We start from the raw sequence: 27,433 nt of genomic DNA, 5'->3' as shown, positions 1-27,433 counted from the left end.
TCACCGCCCCAGATCGACCACATCGCTGTAATTCCCCCCCCCCCCTCAAAAAAAACCTGCAAAGGGAGAGTTAGTTACACATATAAATATTTATTTGTACTAAAAGTGAGTGTTTTGTAGCGGAGTATCAAGTTCAGAATATATTAAATCATGAGATGCATCAGTTGAGGTACAAATTCCAGTCTCATGTCTTTTAATAAATACACTATGAAAAAAAAAAAAACCCCACCACTAGTCCACATACTCTATTTTAATCAGAGGTAATCAGTACACTACGCTATTTTAAAAGGCTAATACAACATTTGTGTTTTGCTGTAACCATCTGGATTTACTGCAGGTTTGTGGGGGGGTTTTTTAACCATTTGATATTTTTAAGATTAGCGGCAACAGCACTATTTCACTACTTAACAGAAATGACAAATATTGCAATCAATCACAAATGGGAGTATCGCTGTTGTCGTCTGGGTCCCTGCCAGAGGGTCCGCGCGTAAAAGGCACAGGTACGAGTCAGCTCCTGACATGGGCCTTGCAGCATTTTTCTTGAGGTCTAACACAGCTTTGGGCTCTTTGCTCAGAATACTTAAAAACAAAACAAAACAAAACAACTCCAAATCAGTTGACAAATGGGGAAAAAAGAAGAAAAAACAAAAAAAACCCAAAACAAAACCACACAAAACCCCCAGCTTTCTGCAAAAGTATTCCCAATCGCATCCGTAGTCTCGGACCCTGCACCATGGCCACAGCAAAACAGGTTTCAGCTTGCGAGGCAGCGCACTATCCCTAGTTACAAGCAGAAGCGTGATTATTTTTACCAAGCGCAGCTCCATTTGTAATTAAAACTGAAGAAGAGGAGAATGCTACTTCCATTTCATTTAAACACATTCGAAACCGGTCTTGGGGATTTCTGCTAAAAAGGACAAGTACAAAAGTCATCATTTGGGTTGTTGCAATAACTAACAAGTGCACAGCTGTCTCCCCCCCTAAAATCCTCGCACTTGGGGAGGCGGCGTGCTCCTCGCTGCCGGCACAGCGGGGCTGCAGGATCAGCCCTTTCCCCGGGAAAGGCTCCGCTGACAGCAGGCAGGACGCCGAGGCGCAGGCAGGGGCAGGCAGCGGCCGAGGGGTTCCCGGCCGTTCAGGGCGTCCGCGCTTGAACCTCAGGCAGCGCCACCGGTCCCCAGCGGGACGCGCTCGGGAGAGACACAGACGGCGCCAGGTTGAAGCTCCGGTGTTTGAGTCACGCTGCTCAGCCCCGGCGAGGCCACCCCAAGAGTCAGCGGAAAAAGCCTCACGCGCAGCGGCAAAGTCCATGTCGATGGGGCGGGGGAGGAAATAAAAAGATAAGGGCTGTGGTAACTTTCCACCAGTCAGAGCTGGGAGCAGGCACCAGCCACCAGCTCTCGGCTCAGCCCCATCGCCCCTCGCCCAGCAGCACCCTGCGCGGCTGCCGGGGACCCAGTGAGGTTTCGGTCACCCTCCGGCCATCCCCCAGCCGGAGCCAGCGGCACCAGCCCGCAGATACAAGCAGATCACCTGCACCCACGCAGGGCTACCGGGCCCGATGAGGGCAAGCGCTTGAGCCATCTCACCTGGTTTACTGGGTACAGCCGTTCGGACCCACCTCACACTCTGATTTTGCTGGTTTGTCTTTAATTTGCCTTTTGGATGGGAGGAGCGGGGGCAGAGGAAAGGGGGATCCGTGGCAGAGTCCCCGTGGATGGCTGAAGTTGGAGCACCGGTACCACTCAGCCCAGGTTTTTGTTTGAGCAGAGGGGTCAAGCAGAAGGAAGCAAGAAGAACAGTCAGCAATCGACTCAGCCACAAGGAACCGGTTGATGGTCAAGGTTGACTAAAAAAATTCTTTTTTTTTAAAAGGGCGTTAAAAAAATCCTTGTTGTTTCATAGCAAAAAATCATCTAAGGCACAACCCGGAGAGCAGCGACTGGATCTGAGCATCGAGTGCCCGTTTCCCACCTCAGCAGCAGCAACCGCTCCTCGCTTCAGCGGCTGCTCCTGCCTCGTCGGGCAGTGCTGGGCGAGGGGGTAGCGGAAAGGCACTTCTGTTCTGCCCCACGCAGGGGACAGACACGTTTTTAACGTGGTGCCGAGGTCCCAGCTCCGCCCCAGGGGCCGGTGCACGGCCCCGGCGGCACCAAAACGCTCCAGCTGGCCCGTCCAGAGGCCGTGCTGGGCTTCCTGCAGCCGCGCTCAGCTGGGAACGAAGGGACCGCTGCCCTCCCCTTCCAGCTCCACGGGGACGCTCCCGGCAGCTTCAAGGGGAGAAGGACCAGGGCTCAAAGTATTTCTGATTAGTAAAAAACACTCTGACCCAGGTAGGAAAATTCTACAGTCAGAGCATTGGAAATGCCAAGTAACTGATCTGTGTCATAGGGAATCAATCACTCATTGCTCACTCTTAATACAAGCATTTCTAGGGAGGAGGAGTAGTGTTAATTCTTTTTTTCCAGCGACTGGTAGTACTCGGTTAGGACTTTCCAAGCTCTGGGGCCATGAAGCCGTCTGGTGGGTTTTCACCTTCACGAGCAAGCTTCCTCATGCGTGTTCCCGAGATGAAGTCAAAATCGTTGTGCCTGCGCAAAACAGAGACGGGGGTGAAATCAGCAGAACCGGCCCGAGTCGTCCCCAGGGCAGCTCCTCTGCCGTGCCAAGCACCGGGTCGGAAACCTCCCGGCACTGGTGGCACCTGTCTGCAGGTTCACGCCCGGGTTTACGATCGGCAGCAATGGGGTTCCTCTTTCGAGAGGAGCTGGAGTTGTACGTAAGACACTTCCCCAGCTGCAAGAGGTTGTACTTCTCCTGCCACTCAGCCCCCAAACTGTGGTTCTTGTCCTCCCTGGAGGCTACTGTGGCGCATCTTTAGTTTCATGTGCCCCATCCTTGACCTGGTGTCAGCTCTTGGAGGGGAAAGCGGGTGGCTTTGCAGGTTCTTCCCCCATTCCTCTCCTTAAGAGGAACAACGACTGCTTTTCCTTCTCCCCTGGCAAGCTACAAGCCAGACAGGATCACAAACCGCATGCGCTTGTGTAGGCTGAGGAAACGGCGATGCTGCTGCCTGCGTTACCTTTTTGGGTCATAAAAATCCATGGCCCTTTTCAGTTTATTGTAAGCAGCCACCCGGAAGGGGATGATTTCCACCGAGGTCAGGCCCGGCGCCATGCTGAGGACCTTCCCTCCCTGCGTGGGCTCGTAGAGGTCCTTCTTGGTCTCAGGGTGAGGCATGCCTGCAGGGTCGCGCCCCACAATGTAGAAATTGGCCCCGGCAATCATGCGAGCTCGGCAGTGCCACTGCACCTGCAAAGGAGAGGCACAAGGACGTTGGCTGAGGGCTGAGCAGCAACTGAGCCACCTGCCCTGGGCCGCAAAAGAGATCCTGGCGATCCGCGCGCAGGAAGGAAGGAAGGAAGGAAGGAAGGAGAGGCGTCAGCAGCCTTGCTGCAGTTTCTCATGGCGATCAGGCCACCCAGACTCATCTCCCGCTGCTTGGACCTGACGCAACGTCACAGTTCTCTTAAGGACACCTATTTCAAGGAAACGCTGGGGATGGGAATTGGTCTTGTTCCATTTTGGCAGCAAATGGAGGGTAGCGGTTTGCTTTTGAACATGCAGAGACAGGGCCCACCAGCCCTTGAGCCCAGCACATCCCTCTCCTTCCTCCTTCAGGGGAGGTTCAGCATCTACCGCTTTCTTTCCACCAATTTAGGGACAGAAGGGAAACCACTGGGAGAAAACAAATGGAGCATCCCTGCCTCACACAGAAAAAGGTCGCAGTGAGAAGCCTGTTTGCAGCCCCCTTCTCCCCCAGCTCTCCACACAGACTGTGAAAGCGTGGGAGCCCACGGAGCCGAGCTCTGCTGGGAGACGGCTGCCGCAGCAAGCTGCGGGCAAACCATCGAGGGAGCTAAACAGCAAGGCAATGGCTACCCACCCCCTGCCCTGCAACCTTCTGGAGCTGCGCAGGCAGCCGGCCTCCCCACCGACAGGCTTCACGCCTTGTCGCAGCGAGCGGCTGACGGCTACGTTACCTCCGTGGGGCCGGCGTAGAGCATGGGAGAGGGGAAGATGGCAATGATGGTCGACTTGGGGTCCAGGACTTGCTCCTCCAGCACCGCTGCGTGCTGCTTCATCCGCCACTCCAGTGGGACATCGTCATCTTTGGTCCATCCTCCCAGGGGGTGCAGAAGGAGCACAGGGTTTTTGTAACCCTCTCCAAAAGCTGCCGCCGTGTGTCCTGCATGAGCAGGGCGTGCCCGTTGTGGACGGGGTTTGCGCAGCTGAAATGCAAAGACAGCATCTAAAAGAGAAAGATTCAGAGGGTCACAGGCCTGGGCTGACCATCGGACTTCATCAACACATGACATTTCAACACAGATGTAAGATATGTACGTTGTAAGATGCATGTCCTGTCTTCACATGAGCGAGACCTTAGATACCTTAGATGAGTGTTTCACACACGTACAGTGCCTCTTCATCGCTCTGCCAAGTCTATTTTCATTGCACATCCTTCCTTTGGGCTGATTTCAGTCCTATCAGCTCTCCTACAATGTCTTTAGATGCCACTGGACACCTCCAGCGAGTTCCCTGACTTTAGAAGCGACCTCCCACCTCTCCAAGCCCAACGGCTCCTCAGGAAGGCCAACGCTCTCTCCCCAGAGCGAGGGTAAGTGTCCGACACCCGCTGGGACACACACCTGACCCGTCCCCCAGGCGTGAAGGCCAAGCACGTCGGCACAGGGCTTTAAACGCCACGCGGTGCGGAAAGAGAGGCCCTGACCTGCCAGGGAGGACACGAGCAGGACGCTCGAGGCTTCCAGCCCAGTGCTGCGCCCACTGGGGACGCAGCCCATCACAAGCACCGTTCCTAACCAAGGAGACCCCGCGCCGCTTCTCGTGCCGCGCCCTGCGTCGCTCTTACTGCTCGCCCCACCCCAAGAGTCCCATTCTGGGAGCATACAGAAGCAATGTGGCAACTGCTGCGATCACAGATCAGAGAAATCTCCTGGTGCCACCGGTGCTAACCCAGGGCACTCACCAGCGTTCATTTCTCGAACTTCTGCTTGAGAGTGAGCGGTGTCAGGCGGTACTGGTCCAGCCCGTCGTTCCATTTGATCTTCTCCAGCACGAGGAGGTCTCCACCAACCAGCCAGTCTCCGCTCTCCATCACCATCTGTGAATTACGCACACGTGCATTATGGAGGGGACAGCAAAATACCTCCTTTCCCCTTTCACACCTCCTTTGACAAGCGTTAGGCTTGACCTCCATTTGTAGGGTGATCTTCCCGTCTTGTTCAGTGGAAAACATTCTCACGGTGACCACGGGAACTGACTGCCATGAGCAGCGCAAGCCCGTAAAGCGAGGGACCACCCGCTGAGGACCCCACCACTGCACCCAGCTGGGTGCTGGGCTCCTCTCTGCCTGCTGGGGGTCTACAGGTTATGGCACGAGACCTTCCTCCACCTCATTCTTTGCTCTTTCCTCCTGGGAATATAACAGGAATAAGCTTGTTGCAAGGTGAGCAACTGCTGCTGAATAATTAAACGGGTTATTTTAAGATAGGGGAAAAGAATTAACACGGCTTTAGCCTTTTTAAGCAGGCAGCTCAAGTCCCTCGGTGTAACCTGGAGCTCTCCCTTTCTAAGGGATGATGTCCTCTGTACTGCCAGAGAGTAAGTGGGAAGAGATAAGCTGTAAAAATGTAAAACACCCTTGTTGGCTGCCTGGATGACACAGCCAAATTGAGAAGTAAAACGTAGCTAAGAGGACGATGAGTCTGCAGCATTAGTGTTTGGTAGCATCACCGAGATCGTCACACACCAAGCGCAGGGAAATTTTGGGGGCTAAGTTGGTGGTCATGCCAAAAAAACGTTAGGACGTGTGCACACCGGTGAAGACGATAGTGAATGAAAGGAGCAGCTCCTCAGCAGCACGCTCATTTTCCCTTTCACCTTGCGCTTGTTACCTGATGCTACACTTGCCGCTTAGGAAAAGCATTAACTCGCGAGCCTAAAAATTCAGTCCTGCCTGCTTGGAACGCGATGGTTCCCAGCGAGGAGTTGGGCTTGGAGACCAGACAGGACACCCACAGCCCTCGAAACCTTGGAAAGGTTCGGTTCTCCAGCTCCTGCCCCCATTTCCCATCCTGGCCAGGTTTCCCAGAGCAGCAAGGGGACAAACTTACTTTGACGTGCGGGTGCTTGGCGCAGGTGGTGCCCCAGACGCGGGCGCAGCGCTCCTCCTTCCTGTGCTCGAAGTACTCGGGGCTCCTCAGGATTGCCACCCTGCGCCCCCCGTAGCTGAGCGCCAGCGCCTCGCAGCCCTCCAGCCGCTCCTTGTCCTCCGTGGAGATCGGCAGCACGATGGGGATGCTCAGGTTGACAACACCGTCTGGCAAGAGAGGGGGAAGATCTTGACGTCCTCCAGTCTCGGGCATTGAGTAAACAGAGATTTTTAGAGGCACATGTTCTCCCTTTGGAGAGCCAAATTTTTCCAGGACTAGCTCAGGGACTCACCATCAGTCACGTAAATTTATTCACTGCCCCGTTTTTTTTGGCTGCACTGCTATTAAACAGTGATGATAGTGGAATACCAGAGCTCCTTATCTTTGGGCCAGAGATGTTTCAAAGACACCTGGAGCACTTCATTACTTTCTGGACTCTCTATCTCCCTGGAAAGATTGGCTCCTCTCCAGTCAGCTTGTTGTAAAGCCTCTTTGAAAAATTTAAATGTACTTGGCAAATGCAACCCCGCCTCCGGGTTGGTGCTCCCTGGGGCATCTCACTCCCTGCACGCCTCCTGAACTGCCTCTTCCACAGGGAAAACACCATCACACTTGGATTCTTCGGGTTTTTTTCTGGATATCTCTATACTGTTACTCCTCTTCCTTCATCTCTCTGCAGAGTCCATTTTTAATCTATTTTCTGTGTGCATACAGCGAGTCGACATTTGCATGTGCAGTTTCTAATTTCAGTGTTGTCTCTAAATACCTTGAAGTCATGTTGGTTTTATCCTCACTCCGCTAAGGATTTATCCTCACTCCACCATTTCTCCTTGGATATGCCGGTATTAATACAGAAGTTATATACCCCAGTATTAATTGAAAAGAATCAGTCTTCTCCCATGGGTTTCCATTCACAAACGAGAACAAACAAATCACTGATTCAATTTGTTCTGATCTGACTGAAATCATTTTGGACCCTTGAGAGTCTTAATTGGAGGATTTTGACTATGATGTAGATTCTTTTTTAAGATCTTTATTAAAATGTTTGCATTACTTTTAATTCACGACTAGGTATCATTCGTCTGCCAGAGAGCAATTTTACAAGCACCTTCATGAATAATCCATAAGTATAGTCACATGGGATCCAATCAATATCAACTTCATACATTTAAATGACATTACCAGCGATCAGTCGATAAAAGTCAGCACGGAAAAAGCTGGATTACAAAACCAAGAAATGATGCTGAAGCTGAGGATCTCCACGCTCCATTTCCAAATGCAAGATGCAGAGTTAAAAAAACAAAACAAAAAAATCACTCCAGCAAAGGTAATCACAAAATTACACGACTGGGATTTTTGTGAAGACCGGTTGGCAGGACACGGGGTGTGTTATGCCACCTCGTAACCAGCTGAATCATAAACAGGCTGTGGTTGTGTTTAGTCTTAATAATTTTCTTTTTTTTTTTTTTTTTTGGCAAATCTCAAAACATTAGTTTATAGCAAAAAAAAATCTAAATTGAAGTAATTTCTGTACAACCTAAGAACAGTTATATACATACCAGCTACAGAGCGATTCCTTCCTGAGAGAACACAAACACAATTAAGATAATTAACACTCACGGGCACCAGTTACAGCAGCCGTTTCAAGAACCAAAGCCGCTCAATTAAAACCTCCGGCAAGCACTGCCTAACCGCCGGCAGGGTGTCTGCCCGCGCAGCCGCGGTCCTCCCCGGCGCTGCTCCAGCCTCCCCGGTGCTCACCCATCCAACACGGGTGGCACAGCCCGGGAACGACCTGCAACACCCACGCTTTCGCTGTCACCCAGTCCGCCTTTTTTCCTGGTGGTCATCATGCCCCTACACAAAGCACCTCATCCACCCAACTGTCAGTATTTCGAGGTGGGATTTACTGCTCAAAGTCCGAGTGAGAGGAGCGCTAACTCGCACAAGTCCACCAAATGATCGCAGCCCTTCCAGGCACAGCTGGAGCTGCCAAAAACATCACCTGCACCCCAGTGCTAAAGGACTGGGCCAACGACTCCAGGAAAGACCAGCCTCAAACATCTCTTTGGCAACACGTGCTCCAGCCTCGGCACCAGGAGATGGAAACCCTCCACCGTGTCCTAAAGCTCATCCAAGCCAACCAGGAATGTTCTCCTTCCTGTCCAGATGCTACCCTCCAGGCCTGACCACGCTGATGTTGAGTTTGGAGACCTCTGTGGAGGCAAGGTGGACCGGGGACTGATGTTGATGCCCTCTACTGCAAAGACCTTGCTCTGGAGAGTTCATTCCCCGCTAAAAGCGGGTGTCCTGGGCTTTGTCCCTACCCCGTACAGCTCTACAACTCCTGACCTGCGGAGCCTGGCGGAGCTGTGCTCAGTGATGCCGACAGGTTTGGGAGAGCGCCCCAAAAACAGATGCTTGCTGAGACGAGCCTCCAGCGCAAAGTGCGGAGCTCCGGAGCAACGTGGTCATTACGGGGCGCCTCCACGACCTCGTCAGGCACAACAGGCAGCTCTAAGACCACGGATCGGGGTCTGATAACAAGGACGTGTGCTTTCCAACGCTGTTTGCACACTAGGCGGGAGGTAAAAGGCTACGACGTGTCCGAAAGCAGAAGGACCCCCCCCCAGACACTCCTCCAGGCCAAAGCGAGCAGCCCTGAGCTTTGCATCTGCTGCGCGGTGCCCAAATCCTAGTAACAGCAGCGAGGCACTGCCCCGCGCGACCAAGGGACCCTCTAGAAGGAGGGCAAGGCTCAAAGGGACTCGCTCGCCAAGATCCCAAATCCCCGAGGCCAGAGATCACAAAACCCAAAGTGAGCGCCCCGCGTGCGTGTGAAGTCACAGCGACGGCATCTAGAGTTGAGAAGCAGGACAAGAAATACCCACCGCCCTGGCCTCAGCTGTAGATGGTCACTGCCCGAATACTCTGCCTCTCCCAGGGATGAAGCACTTCTTACATGTTGCTAATGAATAGGTAAATCTGATTTATTTCAATTTACTGTAATGGATAAGACAGAAAACGGGGAGAAAAAAGTGAAATCGGGCTCTACTCCTGTTTCTAAGGAACAGCTGCCTTCTCGCCCCACCTCAAATTCAGCCTGGCAGCCTCCCTGCTTACTTGGCTTTGGGTTTGCATCTTCATTTACCCTGGTATAACCAAGCACGGCAAGAGCTACGCAGTGGCTGCCGAAATGTTCGATCGGCACCGTGTGAGATGTCGAAGCCGTGAGCCAGGGTCCCGGCCACAGCACGGCGAACTCTGTCACCTTCCGTACCCTTTGGTGCGTTTTGGAGCACGGCCCCCTGGCCCCCGCGGTCCTTTACGGGCCCTCGCATTTAACACGCGAGAGGAAAGGAGGGCAACGCGGCCGAGCGTTAAGCTTTTCCGTACGGCTGCCTGCTGAGACACTGCGGGGTAAGCGTCACGTCCCGCAGCGGCTTGCCAGCCGGCGTTAACGCAAAGCGTGGGGATTCGTACCATTCAGCAGGGTGCCAAAATGGATCACTTGCAAGTACTCCGCCTCGCGCATGAAGCCGGTCAGCGGAGTGGCCCAGCCTTCGCTCAGCACCTGCACCCACTGCAGATCCAGCTGCAAAACAAACCCAAACGGCACTCCTGTCACCAGGTCACGCTCAGAGGTTGCTTTTCCTTCCCTTCCACCGCAACAGCGCGCTCATTTGCTTTGCTTCAAACACAGGGCATTCATTAAGGGGGAGAAAGCCGTGGGGGGGATTGGTTTGGGTTTTTGGGGTTTTTTTAAGCCAGACTCGTACTTTCATAGCACTACTGCTTGCGGGGCTGTGCTAACACAACGAAGGAGAGTGCCGGCCCTGGCTCGCTACAGCACAGGGTGGAGACACGGCAGAAAACGGCTGAGGATCAGGACCACGCTCCAGCTCGCCGTAAACCACAGCCACAAAAGGACACGGCCATCAGAGGAACAGAGCCCCCTCTACCAACATCCCCGTCGAAGCGTCTACCCTTCCAACAGCTGAACAGCGACTGAATCACAGCACAGCAGCCGTGCGTGACGATACCTTAGTGATCTCTACGGATGGCAGCATCTCTGCTTCAGCTCGGACACTATCGAGTTTATTTTCAGGTACAAACAGCTCAAGAACATCCTTAATCGAGCAGTGGGGCACGATGTTCTGAAAGAGAGAGACAAGACAGCAATTGTAAGTAACATGCTGGTTTTCATAGGCACACCAAAAAGTCCGTATCCGAAAGCAGATTTACAAGCTGCCGGCAGCGGTGGCATAAAAATGACCTACTTGTGTTTGGAGGAGCTCCACAACCTGCTGAATACATTCAGACACCGACGCAACATTCGTTTTCAACACTAGTTCAGGAGATTCGGGCTTCTCATACTCTGAGTCAATCCCCGTGAATCCTACAGACAATTAAACCCAAACTAAATTTAAATAACGTAATACTCGGTACCCTAGAGCAAACAACGCTGTACAAACACCAAGCAAGCCTTCAACCATTCCAGGTACTACAAATGACACTTGTGACAGAAAAATTAGGGAAACAGGATACTCCTGTGCACTATGAGGAGTCTTTAGTAACCCACCTCTATGTGCAGAGCCACAACGACACGCTATCCAACGCTTCGGAAAGCAAAAGGCAAAATAAGAGCTCGCTCTTCCATACCTTTGATCTCTCCAGCTCTTGCCTTTTTGTACAGGCCCTTCACATCTCTGCTTTCACAAATATTTAGAGGAGCATCTACAAAGATCTCAAAGAAAGGAAGTCCAGCTGCCTCATGAATTTTCCGTGCATTTTGACGATCCTGTTAGAAGAAAGACAGGAAAATCACGTGTGTCTGAATTGCAGCAAGCACCTGGGACAACGCCTACATGACATGTCCTGGAATTCGACACATTTGTCTCTGGTATAGATTTATTAAATTTACATGAATTCTAATAAGGGTTTTTAATCTTCCTTCCCCCCCCCTCTTTAAAGATACTTTAAAAAACCCCAAAATCTACAACTTTGATCTGTTTTCAGCTTTTTCCATCTGAAACATCAAGAAGATCTCTTCATTAAGCAGGACAGCAGAACTTCAGAGTGTGAATAATTATCTGCCCTGTGTCAAAAGAAGGAACTGCTCGCATCAGCTTGATAACAGCAGCTACTTGGTATTCTCAGGAAGCATAAAACCACAATCAATACTTCTTCAAACAGAGCAGTGATAGCACTATGACAGGCTATTGCTTCTATGTCTCTTTAATATTAGGAGCCTCTGTAGGAAGATTTTCAACTTCTCTTAGCTTTTAATCAATTTGTAACACTGAACGTATTCAAAGAGGTCACGTCAAACTGCCCTCTAGAAATCTGTACTGATCACATGCAGTTCTGTGGATCGGTGGTGTTTTACAGAAGAACAGAGAAGAAGTTAAAAGGAGCGTCTGATGGCATATATAGGAAGTCCTCTATGTAAATCTCTCTTCCCTAAGAACAATCATGAGATCAAGGCTGCCCAGAAAAGAGCAGAATACGCGGTGAGTTTACCTTTGCGAAAGGAGAAATGAAACTAGTTATGCAGACAAGCCCAGCGTCGGCGAACAGCCTGGCCACCTCTGCGATGCGGCGGATGTTTTCCTCGCGGTCCCCAGCCGAGAAACCCAGGTTTTTATTCAAGCCATGCCGAACATTATCGCCATCCAGGGAATAGCAGGGGATTGCCATGAGAGACCAAGTACTCTTCCAGAGCAAAGCCGATGGTTTGTCTTGCCAGCTCCAGAAAGGCCTGGTGGAGACAGAAAAGCGAGGTTCAGGTTTGGGGTCAAAAGAGTGAAAATGAGAGCGTAACGCAATACCTCCTGGGACACTGGCAACGGAACTCCTTCTGCCTGAAGTTGCTTTAAGGAAGGAACGAGACAGGGAAGTTGGATTCATCTTTTTAGCACGCAGTTACCACCACAGAGCCCTGGCCAACCCTTCTTATTGAAAGGGCGGCATTAATGCCGTGAGAAAAGCTGCTATATCCCAACATCTGGCGGGGTTCAACCCAGCAGTGTTGCAAAAGTACCTCTTGCTGAGCCATGGTGAGACGAATAGGTACCAGTAAGTAGGGGAAGCTTGAAAGGACGCTGTTGCCTGCAAGTCTCTCAGCATCTTCCTCCTCCTCCTCCTGTTTCCCCTATGAACAGCCAACTGCTCTCCCAGACTGAATCCCAGGACTGAACCTCGCTGCAACCTTGCGGGGTGGGACAGGCTCCAGCAGCAGCAATTGCCCCTCTGCATCCACAGACACCTCCTTCTGCAGGAGCAGCACCCACAGATCTGCGCGAGCAGGAGCAGGATGGTCGCGTAGACAAGAAGCACATCTTCAGCTGCCCGTGTCTCCTGGAGGCGCCAGCCAGGAAGACAACAATCCAAACCGAGGTGGCTGCTTCCCATCCCAGCTCCATCCACTTGCACAAAAAGCACCTGCTACTGGCTGAGTCAGAAAGCGGCAAGCGCACCAGGAGCACCAAACTCCTCCCTTCCCTTGGGTAGGGATCTATGTGTTGAAAACTCCTTGAGATGGAAGAGGACCTTGACTTAGGGGAGATAACACCTCCAAACACCACACCTGTCTCAGGAAACACTTAGCCTTGGAGAATCTCCTAGGGAGATAGCATCATCTGCTCACCTGTTCTGAAACCCTTTGCGTGACACCTACTACTGACCACCCGTGGAGACAAGACCCTGGGCGAAGCGGACTTTTGGTCTGATGCAGAACAGCCGTGTTTGTGCTGGAGAGGAAACCTGGCTGGGCAGAGGTGAATCCTGCTGGCTGTGCCTTCGGTTTTTGTAGTACAACAGACTAACTGATAGCTCTCCTGAGCTGGCAACGCAGGGCATTCAAATGCCCTTCCATTGAATCCATATAGTCCATGCAATGAAATGGCCTTCCATATAGTCTCTTAAAACTAAATTGATGGAAAGTTAGGAGACCACCGTCTATTTCAAAGAATAATCATCAGCCAGAGAAGCTCGAATCTTTCAGACACAAGATTTTTGAGTGATATTCGAAAAAAGAAGGAAATTGAAATTGCCTTGGATGGGATTTTTGGCTTCAGAAATGATATTAAAGCAGATTAGGCCTTCTTTTCGAAATCAAAGAGGAGAACAAAACAGAAATGTGTTTTAATCCAACATCTAGCACATAAGCTGATAGGAAGGCAAATCAGAATGGCTTTACAAACCCTTCCAAGTACATCTTTCAACATCTTCCGGCAGCCAAAGAAAATCCAAATATTTAACAAGTAAAGAAACAACTGGACAAGCAGCAAAAAGATAGAGTTGTGTAAACATTAGTGGAGCAAAAGAAATGCAATTGTCATTTCTAGCAGCCCTTAATCCCCAAACAATGAGTTGATCTTTCAAAGCAGAAGAGAAGGGCAACACGTCGGAAGGTGTACGAAATGAGAAATAACGTAAGAAACCTGCTGTGGCTGTGCAAGAAATCGCTTCCAGTGCGACTCACTGTCTGGCAGTATTTATTCTTCAGACGACTGCCTTGTTGTGCCGCTCGTGAGGTCACTTTTAATGCAGTAAACATAGGTGTCCCCATAAACTTCCCACCGACCCAGAATCAAAACATCCGCATGCTGTTTGGGACAACCCTGGGCGCGTTTCACTGCCAAGGACCGGCTGGATTCGAGCCGAGGCTTTCTCAGTCACGCACTTGGGAACAACAAGTGCGACCCTTAGGGCTTCTGACGTGTTCAAAGGAGCGCGATAACGACTGAGGAATTCATAAAAACATTAGTTATGGGCAGCAGGTGCCAGGGAGAGTATCTTGCTGCGCCAGCACCACATGTCGGTGCTTCCCACGTGTAAATGTTTTGCAATTCCCAGTTCAGAAGGAACGCTGATGTTTCCCGCGGATCCCAAATCCTCACCTCCGAGCCATACTCATGTATGCAAGTGGGTTCCACGCGTGAAGCCGCGCTTTCACACCCAGACGAAAATACCTGTTAGCCAAACCGTGCAGCCTCGAAATCCACCCCTGGTACCGACGACTTGTCCTCTCTTACTCCTGCTGACATGATGGCTTGGTAAACCACATTGGTTGATCCCTGATGAAAACAAAAAAAAAACCAAAACACTTTTGTTACCTCGGTGCTCTCCGTACAAAGGAAAATCTCAGCTGGGACTAACATAAGGGAGAGAAATGCAAATGCATGAGCCATTGCAGCAAACTTCGGCAATTTCCTACTTTGTAAGATGGATTTCTGTCTGAACAGCGCAGGCTTTTTTTTTTTTTTTTTTTTAAGACAGTATTTGCCTCTGCTCAGGATGCTTCTGGTGGCAATGCCTTCGCGTCCGCGGCTGCTGGCAGCGGCAGAAGGTGACTCGCTGTGGTGCTGGAGCGCTGGCAGGTGAGCGGTACACCCGCAGGCAGGCAGGCAGGCAGGCAGGGGAGGACACGGAGTCCACGCAGATACAGGCAGCATGCTCCCCGCCTCTTTGGCATTTTAGAATACAGGCAGACTCGTCTATTATTTTAACTACGCTTGCGAAACAAAAGCTACTTAAGGTGCTAATTTACTTGCCGTGCTAATAATTGCAGCTGGGGCAAGAAACAGCGACACAGCAGGGCCGAGCTGAGCGAGACCGGGACCCAGCCGGGGAAGACGGTGGGATGGGAGGCAGGGAAAACAACACCTAACGCGTACGCCCGCGCTTCCTGGCGCAAACCGGGGACCGGCACGATGCTGAGCCGGAGGCCTGAATTTTGGTGCTTCCTAACTTCGACCTGCCACGGGCAGAGGAGCCCCAACCTCTCTGCTGGGACGCAGACTAAAGGAGCCTGTCTGTGCCCTGCAGCTCCGGCAACGCAACTTCAACAAAGACTTTTTGCGCATAAAATATCTACGAGACCTTATTAATTGCGATGATTACGTTTCCAACTGAGGCAGCCAAAGGAAAACTCTCAAGAGGGAGAGAGGATATAAATATTTTCTCCACAGCCAGATTCTGCACGACTGTAGGTTTATCTGTTTCATATTATCAGTACAAGAGCAGGTCTGGGCTCTCCCATGATTTACATCTCGCTATATAAATATTTCCATGTCTGAAGTCACAGCAGGGAAGTTATCTTTCATTTGTCCAAGAAAAAAATTTTGACGAGGAAAAAAGAATGGGAGAGACAATAAAGTAAAAGGTCACTTTTAAATGTGTTTTTAAATGTGTTAGCAAAATAGCCTGATTTTTTTTCCCCTCCGCTTGCTGGGCCAGTAACACTTTAACATGACTCAGCAAAGGCATAAGCACTCTTTGGAGACTTGGTATTTTTATGCAAGAGAGGTCTGCCTGCCCAGAAATTTGGGTGAAAATTACTCCGTAACAGAAGAGGAAAAAATACCCTCCTCTCCCAACCTGCTTTATTATTTTCAGAGAGGCCGGCATCCCAGCAGAGACCAATTTCCCATCACAGCAATTTACAACTATACTGAGAATTTCATGCCCATTTTCCATTCAATTTTCGCAAAAGGCTCCCAAAATTAGCCTCTTTACGCCTGCAAATTTGCCATCTGCAATTGCTTGTGGGTACAATGAAATGCCACCCCACTCCAGAACATTTTTAACGTACTGGGAAGAATAGCTGCATCCAAAAAAACGGTCTCCAAGGTTAACTCTCAGCAAGCCTCAACGTCGGAACCAGGGTTGTGGGATTGCACTGGGAGGGAGAAGCAATTGCTCCAGAGCTGGCCCAAGGTGAGCGATTCCCACCCTGTGCCACCACCATACGACTGGACGGGAAGTCCCGGGCTAAAAAGGTTTTCGGGGCTGTTGTCTCAACCACCTCCAGCGACCCATCTTCTCGCTCCAGGACTCTCGCTTCCCGTTTCCATCGCCGCAGTCACTAGAGCAGGTCCCTGACATTGCTTCCCCCCTTCCGCAGTTGTTTCAAGAGATATAATCAATTATTTGGGGGTTGGAGCGTAGGGGATGGACGAGATGCTGTTTGAAACGCAGAGCCCAGGTACCCACGGCCAAAACAAAAAACCAAAACCTCTCTAGACCTCACCTGAAAAAGCGAGTGAGCCCAACATACCCTGGTGACTCAGAAAAGTAGCTCAAGATTTGGGTTTTGTGGTTTGTTTTTGGTTTTTGCAGGGGGTTGTCAAAAGCCTGTTTGAACATTCTGAGCTCGCAAAGGTGAGACAGCACCACCATGGCTTCGTTTTCACCGTCCCCAGGGGTTCAGGCTTCGGCAGCGAGACTAAACGAGCACACGCAGAAGATCCAACAGCCAAAAATAATCCCTTCTCCCAAGACGCACGGGCGTGTTACTCTGTTTACTCCTGGTTGAGCTCTGGCACTGCTCTGAAATTACGCGTCGCCTGGCCACGGACCCCCAGCAAAGCACGAGTGCCCAAACTCACCTTCCTGACAACTTGCTGCCGCTCGGCCCTGCAGCAAAACCTCCCCTGTAACGCCTGCCCGGTGATTACACGCTCCTCAAGCGCAGCACTCCAAAAAACCATAAGTTGGTATTTTGCAATTTGTTTGCAAACCACAACAGACAAGGCTGATATTTCTGCGTGGAGAGAAACGAACCTGCGCGCTTTCAATCTCTTTCATGCCATCTACATCAGTAGGAACTCCAACCGCCGCACGCTTGTTTTTGCAAAATGTTGATCTGCTGGATCCGTCCCGCAGGAGATGAACTACGATAACATCCGTGCCTCAGGAAGATACAGGAACTAACACATTCCTACGTCGCTGACGTAATGGGATTGTTATGTTCAAAGTACACGTTGCTGTGCCATAAATCTGCACTGTGCGTGAGTCTCAGAGCTTTTGTTTTGCACGCTAGCATCTTTTGAAGCTTGGGAAAGCATCTCTGAGGGCATTTTTGCAATTCAGCAACACTGTCGGAACTCTCCTACCTGCCGGGAGCTCTGGAGCGTACCAAACCCCTCTGATTTTTCTGCTATGTTAATAATCTTGCCGGCAAACTCTTCCTAACCCTGAGCAACCGCCTGCCACACATCGACTCGAATTCTTGTCACCAGCTATGCCAAAAGTAAAAAAAAAAAAAAAGGCAGAGAGGAACACGAGCACATGGTGGATGGCCGGGCTGGCAGCTTGCTTGGCCGGGAATGGGCTGTTCTGCAGGAAACACCAACTTCCCACCTGATCATCCACCAGCTGGGACAACGGCTTGGGAAGCCAGAGCTGAAGCACGATCAAACGGAGCGAAGGCATCACCAAAAACAAGCATCGATGGCCCGAGAGCAAACCCCGGGCGAGATTTCATCTAGAAAGAACGTACATTGCGAGACCCGTTGGGAGGCAGAGCTAAGCGGTGGAGGGGGTCTGCGGGGCTGTCCTACTGATGTTAGTCTCACAGTTTTAACCTCGTCATCAACCAAAGATATTTAAAAGAGAAAATCCAATCAATCATCATCACAACACACTCATGCCTGAACATTGGGCCCCACGGAGGGGACAACGTAAGGACACCGGTAAGCATTTCTTGCAATAGTCTAGATCAAAGAAGTGAGGTTTGGGGGAGGAACTTCTTACCTATAATCCAGCCCCAAACAAGGCTCCAAGCAAAGCAATAAATGACCTGGCAGCATCTCCAAAGAAAAGCCGTGCAGCCTCTGCCAGCCAGATGGTTAAGTAGGACACTGCCACGCTCCCTCCCTTCCCTGAAAATCTGCTGTTTGGCCACGTCTGCATGATCTCAGTGCTCAGCCCACCCTGGCTTACCTCATCCAGGAAATGAGAGAAAAATAAAGACATAGCTCCAAAGTTTCTGCCAAGGCTGCAGCAGACCAAGAAGCCAAATCCTGGCTCTGCATTTGACCTTCCCTCTCACGGAACCTTTCCGTGAGGTTGAAAAATTGGGAGACACCCAGCTCTCAGGTGTCTTTAAGATCAGGCTTGACTGAGCCACCTGCCAAGCGTCTCCAGGCCTGGCTTCCAAAAGGAACATGGTTTTTTGGCCACTGCCCTGGTGGGACACAATGCTCCTCTGCTTTGTGAAAGCAGGTTGCAGGCAGAGGCAGGAGGCTTCTCCCTGGCGCTCCTCCTGAATAAAGAGATGGGGCCTCTGAGACAAGAGAGCCCACCATAGCACAGACCTGCTGGAAATCAGGAACCACCGGCGTCCTCTGCTGTGACAGCTACTGCTTCTCAGGTCTCGGTGTCTGAAAAAGTAAACTCAGCTCTTCCTGAGGTATTTGGCCCTGAAAGGGAGCAGTTGTGCTTGCCCACATAAATCAAAGGTTGCGTGTGACTACCCCAGGAGAGGTATTACAGGGAGCATCTTCTCTCACCTGAGAGCTAAATGCACCGTATCTGGGGGGCCTCTCCCAACAATCGCTGAGATTTGTTAGGAGCAGAACCACTGCACGATTAATCGAAAATGCACTACAGGAACAACATTTAGGGTTGTCCCAAGGAATCACATTTTGCCGTCCTCCACTAGAAATTCAAGTACGTATAAACTCTGGACTTTAGGACACAAGGCAGCATCTCCTCCTGCCCCCCACCTACTCATTTCTTTAGCCAGTATCTCCATGGCTGCATAACGAATGGGACCAGGGCAAGAACCAAGTGCGAGCGCCACGTGCCACAGCCAAGGGGTGGGAAAAAGGAAGGAGAGACGGGAGCTGAGCAGGACAGGACATTCAAGAGATCCCCTAAGCACATGCAACATCCTCTGGCCAACCCTCGCTCAGCCATCCACAGAAGGCAGAGCTCTCCGATCCTGCAGGAGGAAAGATTTGTCCTTAGAAAGCAGTGCTGGTCATCGTGAAGGCCGATAAGGTCTAAAACAATGTCCTTATCGTGCCCTTAATTCCCTTCAGCCGCTGCGGGAGAACCTCTGCGTGCTGTAGCTGGCACAGACAGGGCGCTGGAAGTGGTCCAAGAGCCACAGCTCGTGGCAGGCTGCAGCAACATCCCGCTCCGGAGAGGGACTCCCTCCTGAAAACACAGCACAGATCAGCCCAAGAACCACGCCAGCGGAGAAACGCTATTAACGGCACGTTAGTCACAGCCCCGGCTCGCTTAGCAGAAGGGCCAGCCTCGTACGAACAGGGTTAGCATCCAGCTGGCAGCGCTCACGGCCCCGAGGAAACCCTGACCCAACAGCGAGGGTAGGGTCAGGACTCCCCCAGCTGCATTTTTATTTATAGGGCTACCGCACATCATTAGGAATATGATTCATTTTATTTTTCCGGTCAAGCATTTAATACACGACCTATTTTGGTACTGTAGCCTGGACATCTCTCCAGGAGGGGGGAAAAAAAAAAAAAAAAAAAAGTTAGGCTTTTGAAATGTTTTCAGCTGATCACATTGGCAAATGGTAAATCACACTTTTAAAACAATAAAATGACGAAGCGAGCTTTCAAGTTTGAAGTCAAACACTTGCTTAAGCCTCCGGAGACTGATCTAATTTATTTGTTAAAATCCCCTCCCAAATCCTGCCGTCTTACTAAAGTTTTCTGTCCTATCAGTTGAATCTGATGCATGAAAATTAAGTTTCTGGGACTTTTCCTTAAAAAGTTATTTTCTTCTACCAGGGCAATTCCCGTGGCTGCTCTTGCAAATGGGCGAGCTGATGTCATTGAGAAGATAAAGTGTCCATCACCAACACGGGGAGGGGGGGGAACCTTCTGTAAAATACTCATTTGCTGCAAAAAAGCAAAACTATGATACTCAAGAGTAAAGGAGGAAGAGAGGGAAGAGGGGGGTTTTGCAAAGATTTGATTACGATCATATTGAAGAACGATGGAGAAACCTCGGAGCCTCTGAAGTCCTGATTTAGCTCTTGTAACCCTAAACTATAGACGTTTCCCAAACTTGAGTTTGATTCATTGAATGGGCTTAGGCGGTAAATGCCTCAAAATCAGTTCCGCTCTTTCCCAGGGAAAAACCGCACCAAGATGGGAGTTACCCTGGAAATTTTGCCCGTTTCACCCCCCAGGATCCCACCATCACGACGCAGAGCCTGGCTCGCAGGTCCCGATGGGGAAGTGGGACTTCTCAAGCACCCGACGCGTTACCGCACCGCCCACGCTCCTGCTTCCCGTGCCGTTGTCCCTCCTCTTGCCTGCACGTGGGACTCGTCTCCTCTCTCACCACCCGTACGTGAGCAGAAATCATTTGTGTTTTCTTTGTTAGATTTAGCCGAGAAATACAGCGATGTGTCGCCAAACACCCTGCAGAGGTTGCGGGGCTGGAGTTGCCAGCATTCCCTCGCACCGGGCAGGATGCTGAACTGGGCTCCCTTTCTTCATTCAGCATCCTGAATAAACCACAGCAGACCTCACTCGCTCCTTGGCACCCTCCGCCTTTGACGCTTGTTCCTTTTGGCATCGCTACCCTGTCCCCTGCCAGGAACGTAACACAGAAGACCTTAAGGAGACCAGCGGAGACATCCCGGTTACCCAAAACAAGCAGTCTTTCAGCTTGGAGACAGACGGTTGGAGGTGCCAAACACCGCTAACACACAAGGTTTTCAAGGTGATGTTAGCTGAAGTGTTTTTTCTTAACCCACAGGAATTTCTGAGCTCTTAGCAAGACCTTAGCTTTGATCGCAGCTAAAATATTTTTCTATTGGTATAAATTTGCATGTTTTGGTTGCCACAATCAAGTTTTATACAACCTTGGCAAAAAAACCCAAAAAAAACAAACCCACCAACAAAACCTGGCTCAAGTTCCAGTCACCTTGCAAATCAGGCGCTGATTTCTAGACTGTGCGATTTCAAACCAGCGGGTCGGGCATTAAAATCTGCCTCTCTGAAGGCACCCAGATCAGGCATTTCTTTATCTCGGAATTAGGTGATGTAACTAAACACAGGAAAACCAGTGAGTCATCCTACATTTTCAGGATGAATTTGCAAGGCCAGGACAGATGTTAATAAAAGAGTCTTCCCGTCTTCGTTCCAGAAATCACAAGGGACAGCTGCATGGGCAACAAATATTTGACAAACAAAGCATGTTGTCAGCCGCTGACAAAAATAACAATTTAAACATGAAATCCTTCCACGGTTGCCCTACTTTTTGTATTCAGAGCAGTTCTGCTAAATTACCTCCCCTAAATGAACCCGTTTCAGTAGTTTGGCTCATGCTCATTTTGCAAACAATAGGTTTGACGCTGCAAAAGGAGAACTGCTTTGCTTTGATGCCAGGGGTCTGCTCTGGCTCGTGCCAAGACCGTGGGACCACCGACGACGCAAAAACCAGTTATCTTGAAAAAGAGGGAACATAGATGATGTTCTCACTGCAGTACAGGTCAAGTTTTGGGATTGAACACTCATAGAAAGTGATCAAGCACCTCCACTTAACCTCCAGAAAACCAAAAAGAAGGGAAATACATGACCAGAAGGTAGGTGACTAGTTAAGAAACACAGAGACGGTGCAGCCTGGTGACCTCCGCTGCCAAATCCAGTGCCCGGTGGTGCACAGAGGCATGCCTGACAGCCAGCTGAGTCGCCGTGCACCGTGCAACGGCATCTGCGTGAGAATCGTTGCACCGAAACAGAGCAGCTCCCCTCCCACCGCTCCCGTACCAGGAAAAACTACCCAGTACACACGGCCACGCTTCTGTATCTTCTTTTGGAGAAAAGTAGCAGGTTATGAAACGGTAAACTGAGTATCAGTCCCTCAGATTTCAGGGACAAGAGGAAAGGAGGACAAGGGTACGTATTTTGACTACCCGTTAACTTCAGTATCAAAAAAATTCCAGGGAGGAATTGTATTTACATGTAATCATTTTTTTTCCTTGAACATGAGATTTTGGGATTTAATTAATGGGTTGTGGCTCTCTATGGTAAATAAGCCACTGTACATGTCCCGTCTCTTACCGTGGCAGGGCAGGCACCCTATCTATCCTTTAGAACAAGCAAGACGGACAGACAGGACTCATGCACCAAATACCATCCAAAGAAAAACTTGCAGTATAGCGTCAGGAGATTGTCAGCTGGGCTAAATTTTGTTCATTTTAAGGTACAATCAAAAACACAAGCTCTGCTGCTCAGATATGCCACGTGGGGCTGGCTTACCCAGAGGGTCCTCCAGCGAACGGCAGGAGAGTGATATCCCGTTTCATCAAAACCATTCCATGGAGTTCCAGAAATTAGTTGAACAAACCAGGACTGTCATTTAAAAGCTGAACTGGTGTGGTGGCACCGCTCTACCACAAAACACAGCAAGCCACATTCAGCAGCTCTGTGCCCTTATTACCTCAACTTGCAATAGGTTTTCAGACTTGGAGGCCAACATCTAACCGTGGCTATGAGCAGGCACGTGGGACACCAGCTCCATCTTCTGCTAAGAGAGAAAGCAGAGTCTCCCACTCTCCAAGCTAGCACAGGTTGAACCGAGCCCATCACAGGTCTAAACGAAACTGGGGCAAGATACCTCTTTTTAACATGCCCATCATATCCCTCTCAGGAAAGAAATCCCGTCCCTTTTGAGAAGCTCTAGTGATTTCATAAGCAGCGGGAGCTACAGAGGATCTGCATTTCAAGCAGTTGCACCACGTTTCAAAATATATGTATTTCTGTCAATGAACTAAACCTCGTGTCACTTCTCTATAGGACACCGCGGCAGCCTGCTGAAAGAATAAAGCTGGACACAAGCCCAGGCTGGCGGGGGCTCGGTATCGCGGCCTCTCCCCGCCTCGTTCGGTGTCCAGGATGGACACGTAGCCTTGAACGTGGCATCCTGAACCCCACGCGCTTGTCTTTGCAATGGTCAGTGGTCACCAGCAGGCGACAGGAGGTCTCTCTCCACCTCAGCGATTTTTTTAAGGTTTGCAAGGTGCAAAAGCAGCAGCAGGAAGGACTGCGGGGAAACTCGGCCAGAACCACCACACAGGACATGGTTAAACAGGGGAACTCCGCTGGGCAGGCCAAAAGTTCACTCAGCTGGAAAAAATCATTAAGATGAATTCATGGAAGGAAAGTTCATCAAGGACTATCGGGAAGAAAGGCACAGCCTCTGCCACCTCAAGTAAATCAATGGGAGCTGGGACAGTGCACTGTGGCATCCCAACCAAAAACTCTTCCCTGGCCCCCACTCTCGGCTGCTGCCGGAAACTACAGATGGGGCCAAACAAATCCCCCCCTCACTCAGAACCTCCTCAGTCCCCTCCATATTTCTGTTGGCTGCAGGCAGGGATGCTTTCATCATCATACCATGGAACGTGCCACCCTACTGTCCTGCTTTCGGCAGGGATAGAATTAATTTTCTTTCTGGCAGCTGGGGCAGTGCTGCGTTTATGATGAGAATAAGTTGGTAATATTTTATAACGCACTAATATTTTACACTAGCCGAGCAGCCAGGACAGCTGACCCAAACTGGCCAAAGGGATATTCCCTACCATATGACGTCACGCTCCGTGTATAACTGGGGGTTGGCCAGGAGGCGGCATGGCTCAGGAACTAGCTGAGCATCAGCTTTGGGTAGTGAGAAATTGTGCTGTGCATCACCTATTTTGTATTTTATTTTTTTTTACTATCATCATTATCATCCTCCTCTTCCTTTTCTGTCCTATTAAACTGTCTTTATCTCAACCCACGAGTTCTACCTTTTTTTTTTTTTTCCTTTTCAATTCTCTCCCCCATCCCGCTGAGGGGCAGGAGCGAGCAAACAGCTGTGTGGTTGTTTTAGCTGCCTGCCGGGTTAAACCACGACGTCTGCACAACAAGCTGCGTGAGCCAAGTCCCAGTTGAGGACTCAAGATCGGAGACTCCGGGATGAAGGTTTCCTGCCCATACAAGCTTTTAATTATGTGAGCACATACAGGGTTAGCTAGACCCTTGCCTAAGTCAGCACCAAGAACGTTGTGCTCTTCTCGAACAAGCGGCTATTCAGCATTTCCCTCACCCCTCCCTAAACCAGGTGTAGGCACAGGTCTTAGTCATTACATGCTACTCAATGACTGGCTGAAGGACAGTTACACATTTTTCGGGGGGTTATTGTTACCTGGACCCTCAAAAGTTCATGCAAACTCCCAGCATCTCTCTGAGGGTGGCCTCATCCCCAATTTTACAGCCACAGAAGAGTAGCAGAGAGTGAGGCAAACAACAGATGAAGACTTGAGCTCCTGCAATATTTAGGCTTTATAAAACTGACACGTTTGATGAGCAGCTCCCCTGGACCTCAGGCTGCACCTCCAAGAGCTTGACACTCCTCACATCCATCCCCGTGGTCTCAGATCACCTTTGCAAAGACGGGGCAGATGCAATGAGCTGCCCCAGCCACGGTTGAGGCGACTCGCCCAGCATCATGCCCGGGGTCCCTGGCAGAGGCCAGCATGCAACAACCCCCTGCAGCACCAGTCACCTCCTCTAAAACAAGGGGGGGGGGGTTCCCTCTTCCCACGCCTGCTGGCAACACAAACAAACGACCTTCCCATCAGAAAGGGCTGGGCAAGCCTGAAAAATGACCTCTTGCCTAACACGCTTTGCACCACAATGGAAGGCTGAAAAACAGTTTGATATCGAAGAAAACATTTTGTTCTGCCAGAGAGGCCGCGAAGACCTCAGGGTCAGAAAGTCTTAGAAATGTAGGTACAAATGGTCATTTTCCAAAGATGCGCAAAAAAGCTCATCTCAACAAATCTGAAGTGCTGCATGTAAAGAGAAGCCATGTAAAAAAAATAAAAAAAAAAAAACAAACCAAAAAACGGCTCCTTCCCTGAGTTCCACTCTCCACAGAGGCCAACGCATTTTGGCACCCACTCAGTAGATAAAACTTTCGACACACATAGTTGTAACCGAGCCAAGCCGTAAGTAAACGAGAAAGGACCGCTCTGCGAGGGACAGGAGGCAGCACTAGCTATGAGCCACCAGACCTACAGGCAAAATCCTGACTTCCCGGCGTCCCATTTTGTGACGCACATCCACACCAAATGCCTCGACCGGGCTTTTTTGCATCCCTCCTTTTGTTAATGATACACTCCAAGTAAATTTTCACTTAGAAATGATTAAGCTGTGAGGCCATTAAGGAACTATTTCTCACTTTCTACTGCTGTGATTCAGAGCTAAATCAGAGATAATCATTAGTCACCTTGCTCACGATAATAGTAAATTAATGAACAGTAACCCAAATTACATGACGTTTGTCGTAATGGACTTTTAAGATACCAAAGTATACAAGCACTTTGACCAAAGTACAAGTTCAAGGCAAGGCATATCATTAGGATCATTAATACGGGCGATGCATGCCACTTTTACCTTTTGTTGGCACATACAGCTGCAAGTTTATCTAAAACACCTGGTTTCAGATAGGCGAGGTCTTTTCATTTTTAAAGGCTATTTAAAGACACCCTCCCAGATCAACATCAGCCCAGCAAAAAAAAAAAAAAAAAAAAAAGGGGGAAAAAAAAAGAAAAAAGGCAACTATGCCAGTACTTCTCTTGAAAACCCTCCAGAAAAACAAAATCCCCGTGGACTAAATCTAAGCTGCAGCTGCAGCGCACATGTCTGGGTAGCGTGGGGTCTTCAAAATCATTCGCTGTCTTGCCCAAAAGCACTTGTAGGGGCTGCTCAAGGAGAGCACGGACGGAAAACTACGCCTGAATTACAGGTTTTGGCAGAGATCTGTAGCTAGCCGTGACTTAATTAGTGCAACCTGAAAAGCACGGGAGGCTGCAGCCGGTATTTATCCCGGAGTCCAGCAGCAGGACAGGAAACAACCTGCTGACTCAAAGCGCTTCGGCTCGGAGCTGGAGAAACGACGGTCGGGTTTAGGTGCCCCGGCCGGCACCCCAGATGGCACCCACCATGCCGACCACCAGCAGCGGTGCTCAGCTGTGCTCCTCCAAACGAGGCCCCTGGGAGATGAAGACAAATCCCGAAGAGCCACTAGTTCTGTTGGGAAAGCCAAAGACAAACCTCCGAGCACACCCGCAGGGACCAGGCCTGATCCACCTCCTCTCCCCTCGGAGGGAAGGGCTGTTCAAGCAGGAACCACCTGCCCCAGCAGAAAAACCCTTCCATTTATCCACCTGCCTGCCCTTCTACGGCCCTGGGAGACGCTCTGTCCACGCGGCCTCCCGGAAAACATACCCTGCCGCTCCTGCTGCCACCGCACTACCGGGGGACACCGGGCAAGCCTTCCTGCACTTGGGGAAGGTCCACCAAGGTCCCCAGCTTGCAGCTCCTGGGGCTGGACCGAACCAAGCTGATTATTTCATTCCCCGTCCCCTGGAGGGCTCAGTCTCCCGGAACCGTGGAAGGAAAGAGGCATTCATATTTAGGAACTTGCAACTTTTTCTGGCTTTTCTTCCCTGAAATTCCCCAAATTGAACATCCCTGCTCTTACAGCGCAGAGTATGGTTAATAAACATGGGGCTGGCACACTGGCAGCCCCACAAAACAGCGCAAGTTAATGAAACAGCAAGGTGGGGGCAACAGACTGGAAAGGTAACTTCTTAATAGCAAAGGACTTCAAAAGAAATAGGGAGAAAAGGGGAGAGAGCTATAGGAAACAAGAGAAGTTGAAATAACAGCATATCAAGATGGTTAAACTGCTGACCTCTCTGTGATCTTTGAAGAAATATAAAGAAAAAAAAGTGATAGAAAATAAAACAAGAAATACTAAGCACACAATGACCAACTAGAAAACAATTACCCTTTACTGTCACGGTGCAATGAGTTAGGCACTGTGTTTCACAAAATAAATCACGGCTGTAAACCCAAGGCTTTTGAATCGCTGGATAAAACATCAGAAACACTGTCGTGAGGGATTCAACGCAGACCACGCCAGTTCCCCGAGACCAGGGCTCTGCTGCACTGTCACCTGTGCAAGTGTCACTGTGATGAGCTACCCAGAGTTGCTTTCAACATAAACACCCTTAAAGATGTTTTGGTCTTTACGTTCAAGGCAACAGTGAAGAATAAGCGTGCGAGGAGGTGAACGCATGGTTTGGTTTTTTTAATGCGCTTCTTATTTTACATCGCTTTGCAATTAAACTGATGAAGCTGCATGTACGTTATCGCGCAGCCTGCGGTATCACTGAGTCCGTCTGAACTCTGCCCTGTGGCTGCAGTTTTTTCAACATGAGAGTAGTTTTTAGGCAAAGAAACTAAGCCTCTACATATTTCCTCTGGGTTGTCATCTGATCTTGTGGGTTTTTTCCTTCTCTTTAAATAAATTTTAAAAGAAAATCTAAATTATTTTTACATGCTAATTTATCTTTCAATAAGACCACATAA

At 50.0% G+C, this 27,433-nt stretch overlaps 1 protein-coding gene across 1 annotated transcript in view; it reads right to left on the bottom strand.

Moving 5' to 3' along the window:
* Window positions 1–70: 70 nt before the first annotated feature.
* PAPSS2 (3'-phosphoadenosine 5'-phosphosulfate synthase 2) overlaps window positions 71–27,433 on the bottom strand; it is a 43,389-nt gene continuing 16,026 nt past the window's right edge. The window contains 17 exon segments of the mRNA XM_075759038.1: window positions 71–2,509; window positions 2,512–2,591; window positions 3,083–3,312; window positions 4,044–4,225; window positions 4,228–4,285; window positions 4,287–4,312; window positions 5,051–5,068; window positions 5,071–5,185; window positions 6,198–6,403; window positions 9,720–9,831; window positions 10,280–10,393; window positions 10,517–10,635; window positions 10,899–11,037; window positions 11,760–11,930; window positions 11,932–11,973; window positions 11,975–11,997; window positions 14,213–14,317. Coding sequence (XP_075615153.1) covers window positions 2,451–2,509; window positions 2,512–2,591; window positions 3,083–3,312; window positions 4,044–4,225; window positions 4,228–4,285; window positions 4,287–4,312; window positions 5,051–5,068; window positions 5,071–5,185; window positions 6,198–6,403; window positions 9,720–9,831; window positions 10,280–10,393; window positions 10,517–10,635; window positions 10,899–11,037; window positions 11,760–11,930; window positions 11,932–11,973; window positions 11,975–11,997; window positions 14,213–14,317 — 1,799 coding nt within the window. The 3' untranslated portion in view covers window positions 71–2,450.

This window comes from Balearica regulorum, chromosome 7 (assembly GCF_011004875.1).
Source record: "Balearica regulorum gibbericeps isolate bBalReg1 chromosome 7, bBalReg1.pri, whole genome shotgun sequence".
Classification (NCBI taxonomy): Eukaryota; Metazoa; Chordata; class Aves; order Gruiformes; family Gruidae; genus Balearica; species Balearica regulorum.
Note: the sequence above shows the minus strand (reverse complement) of the source record. Positions and strands in the feature narration are given on the sequence as shown.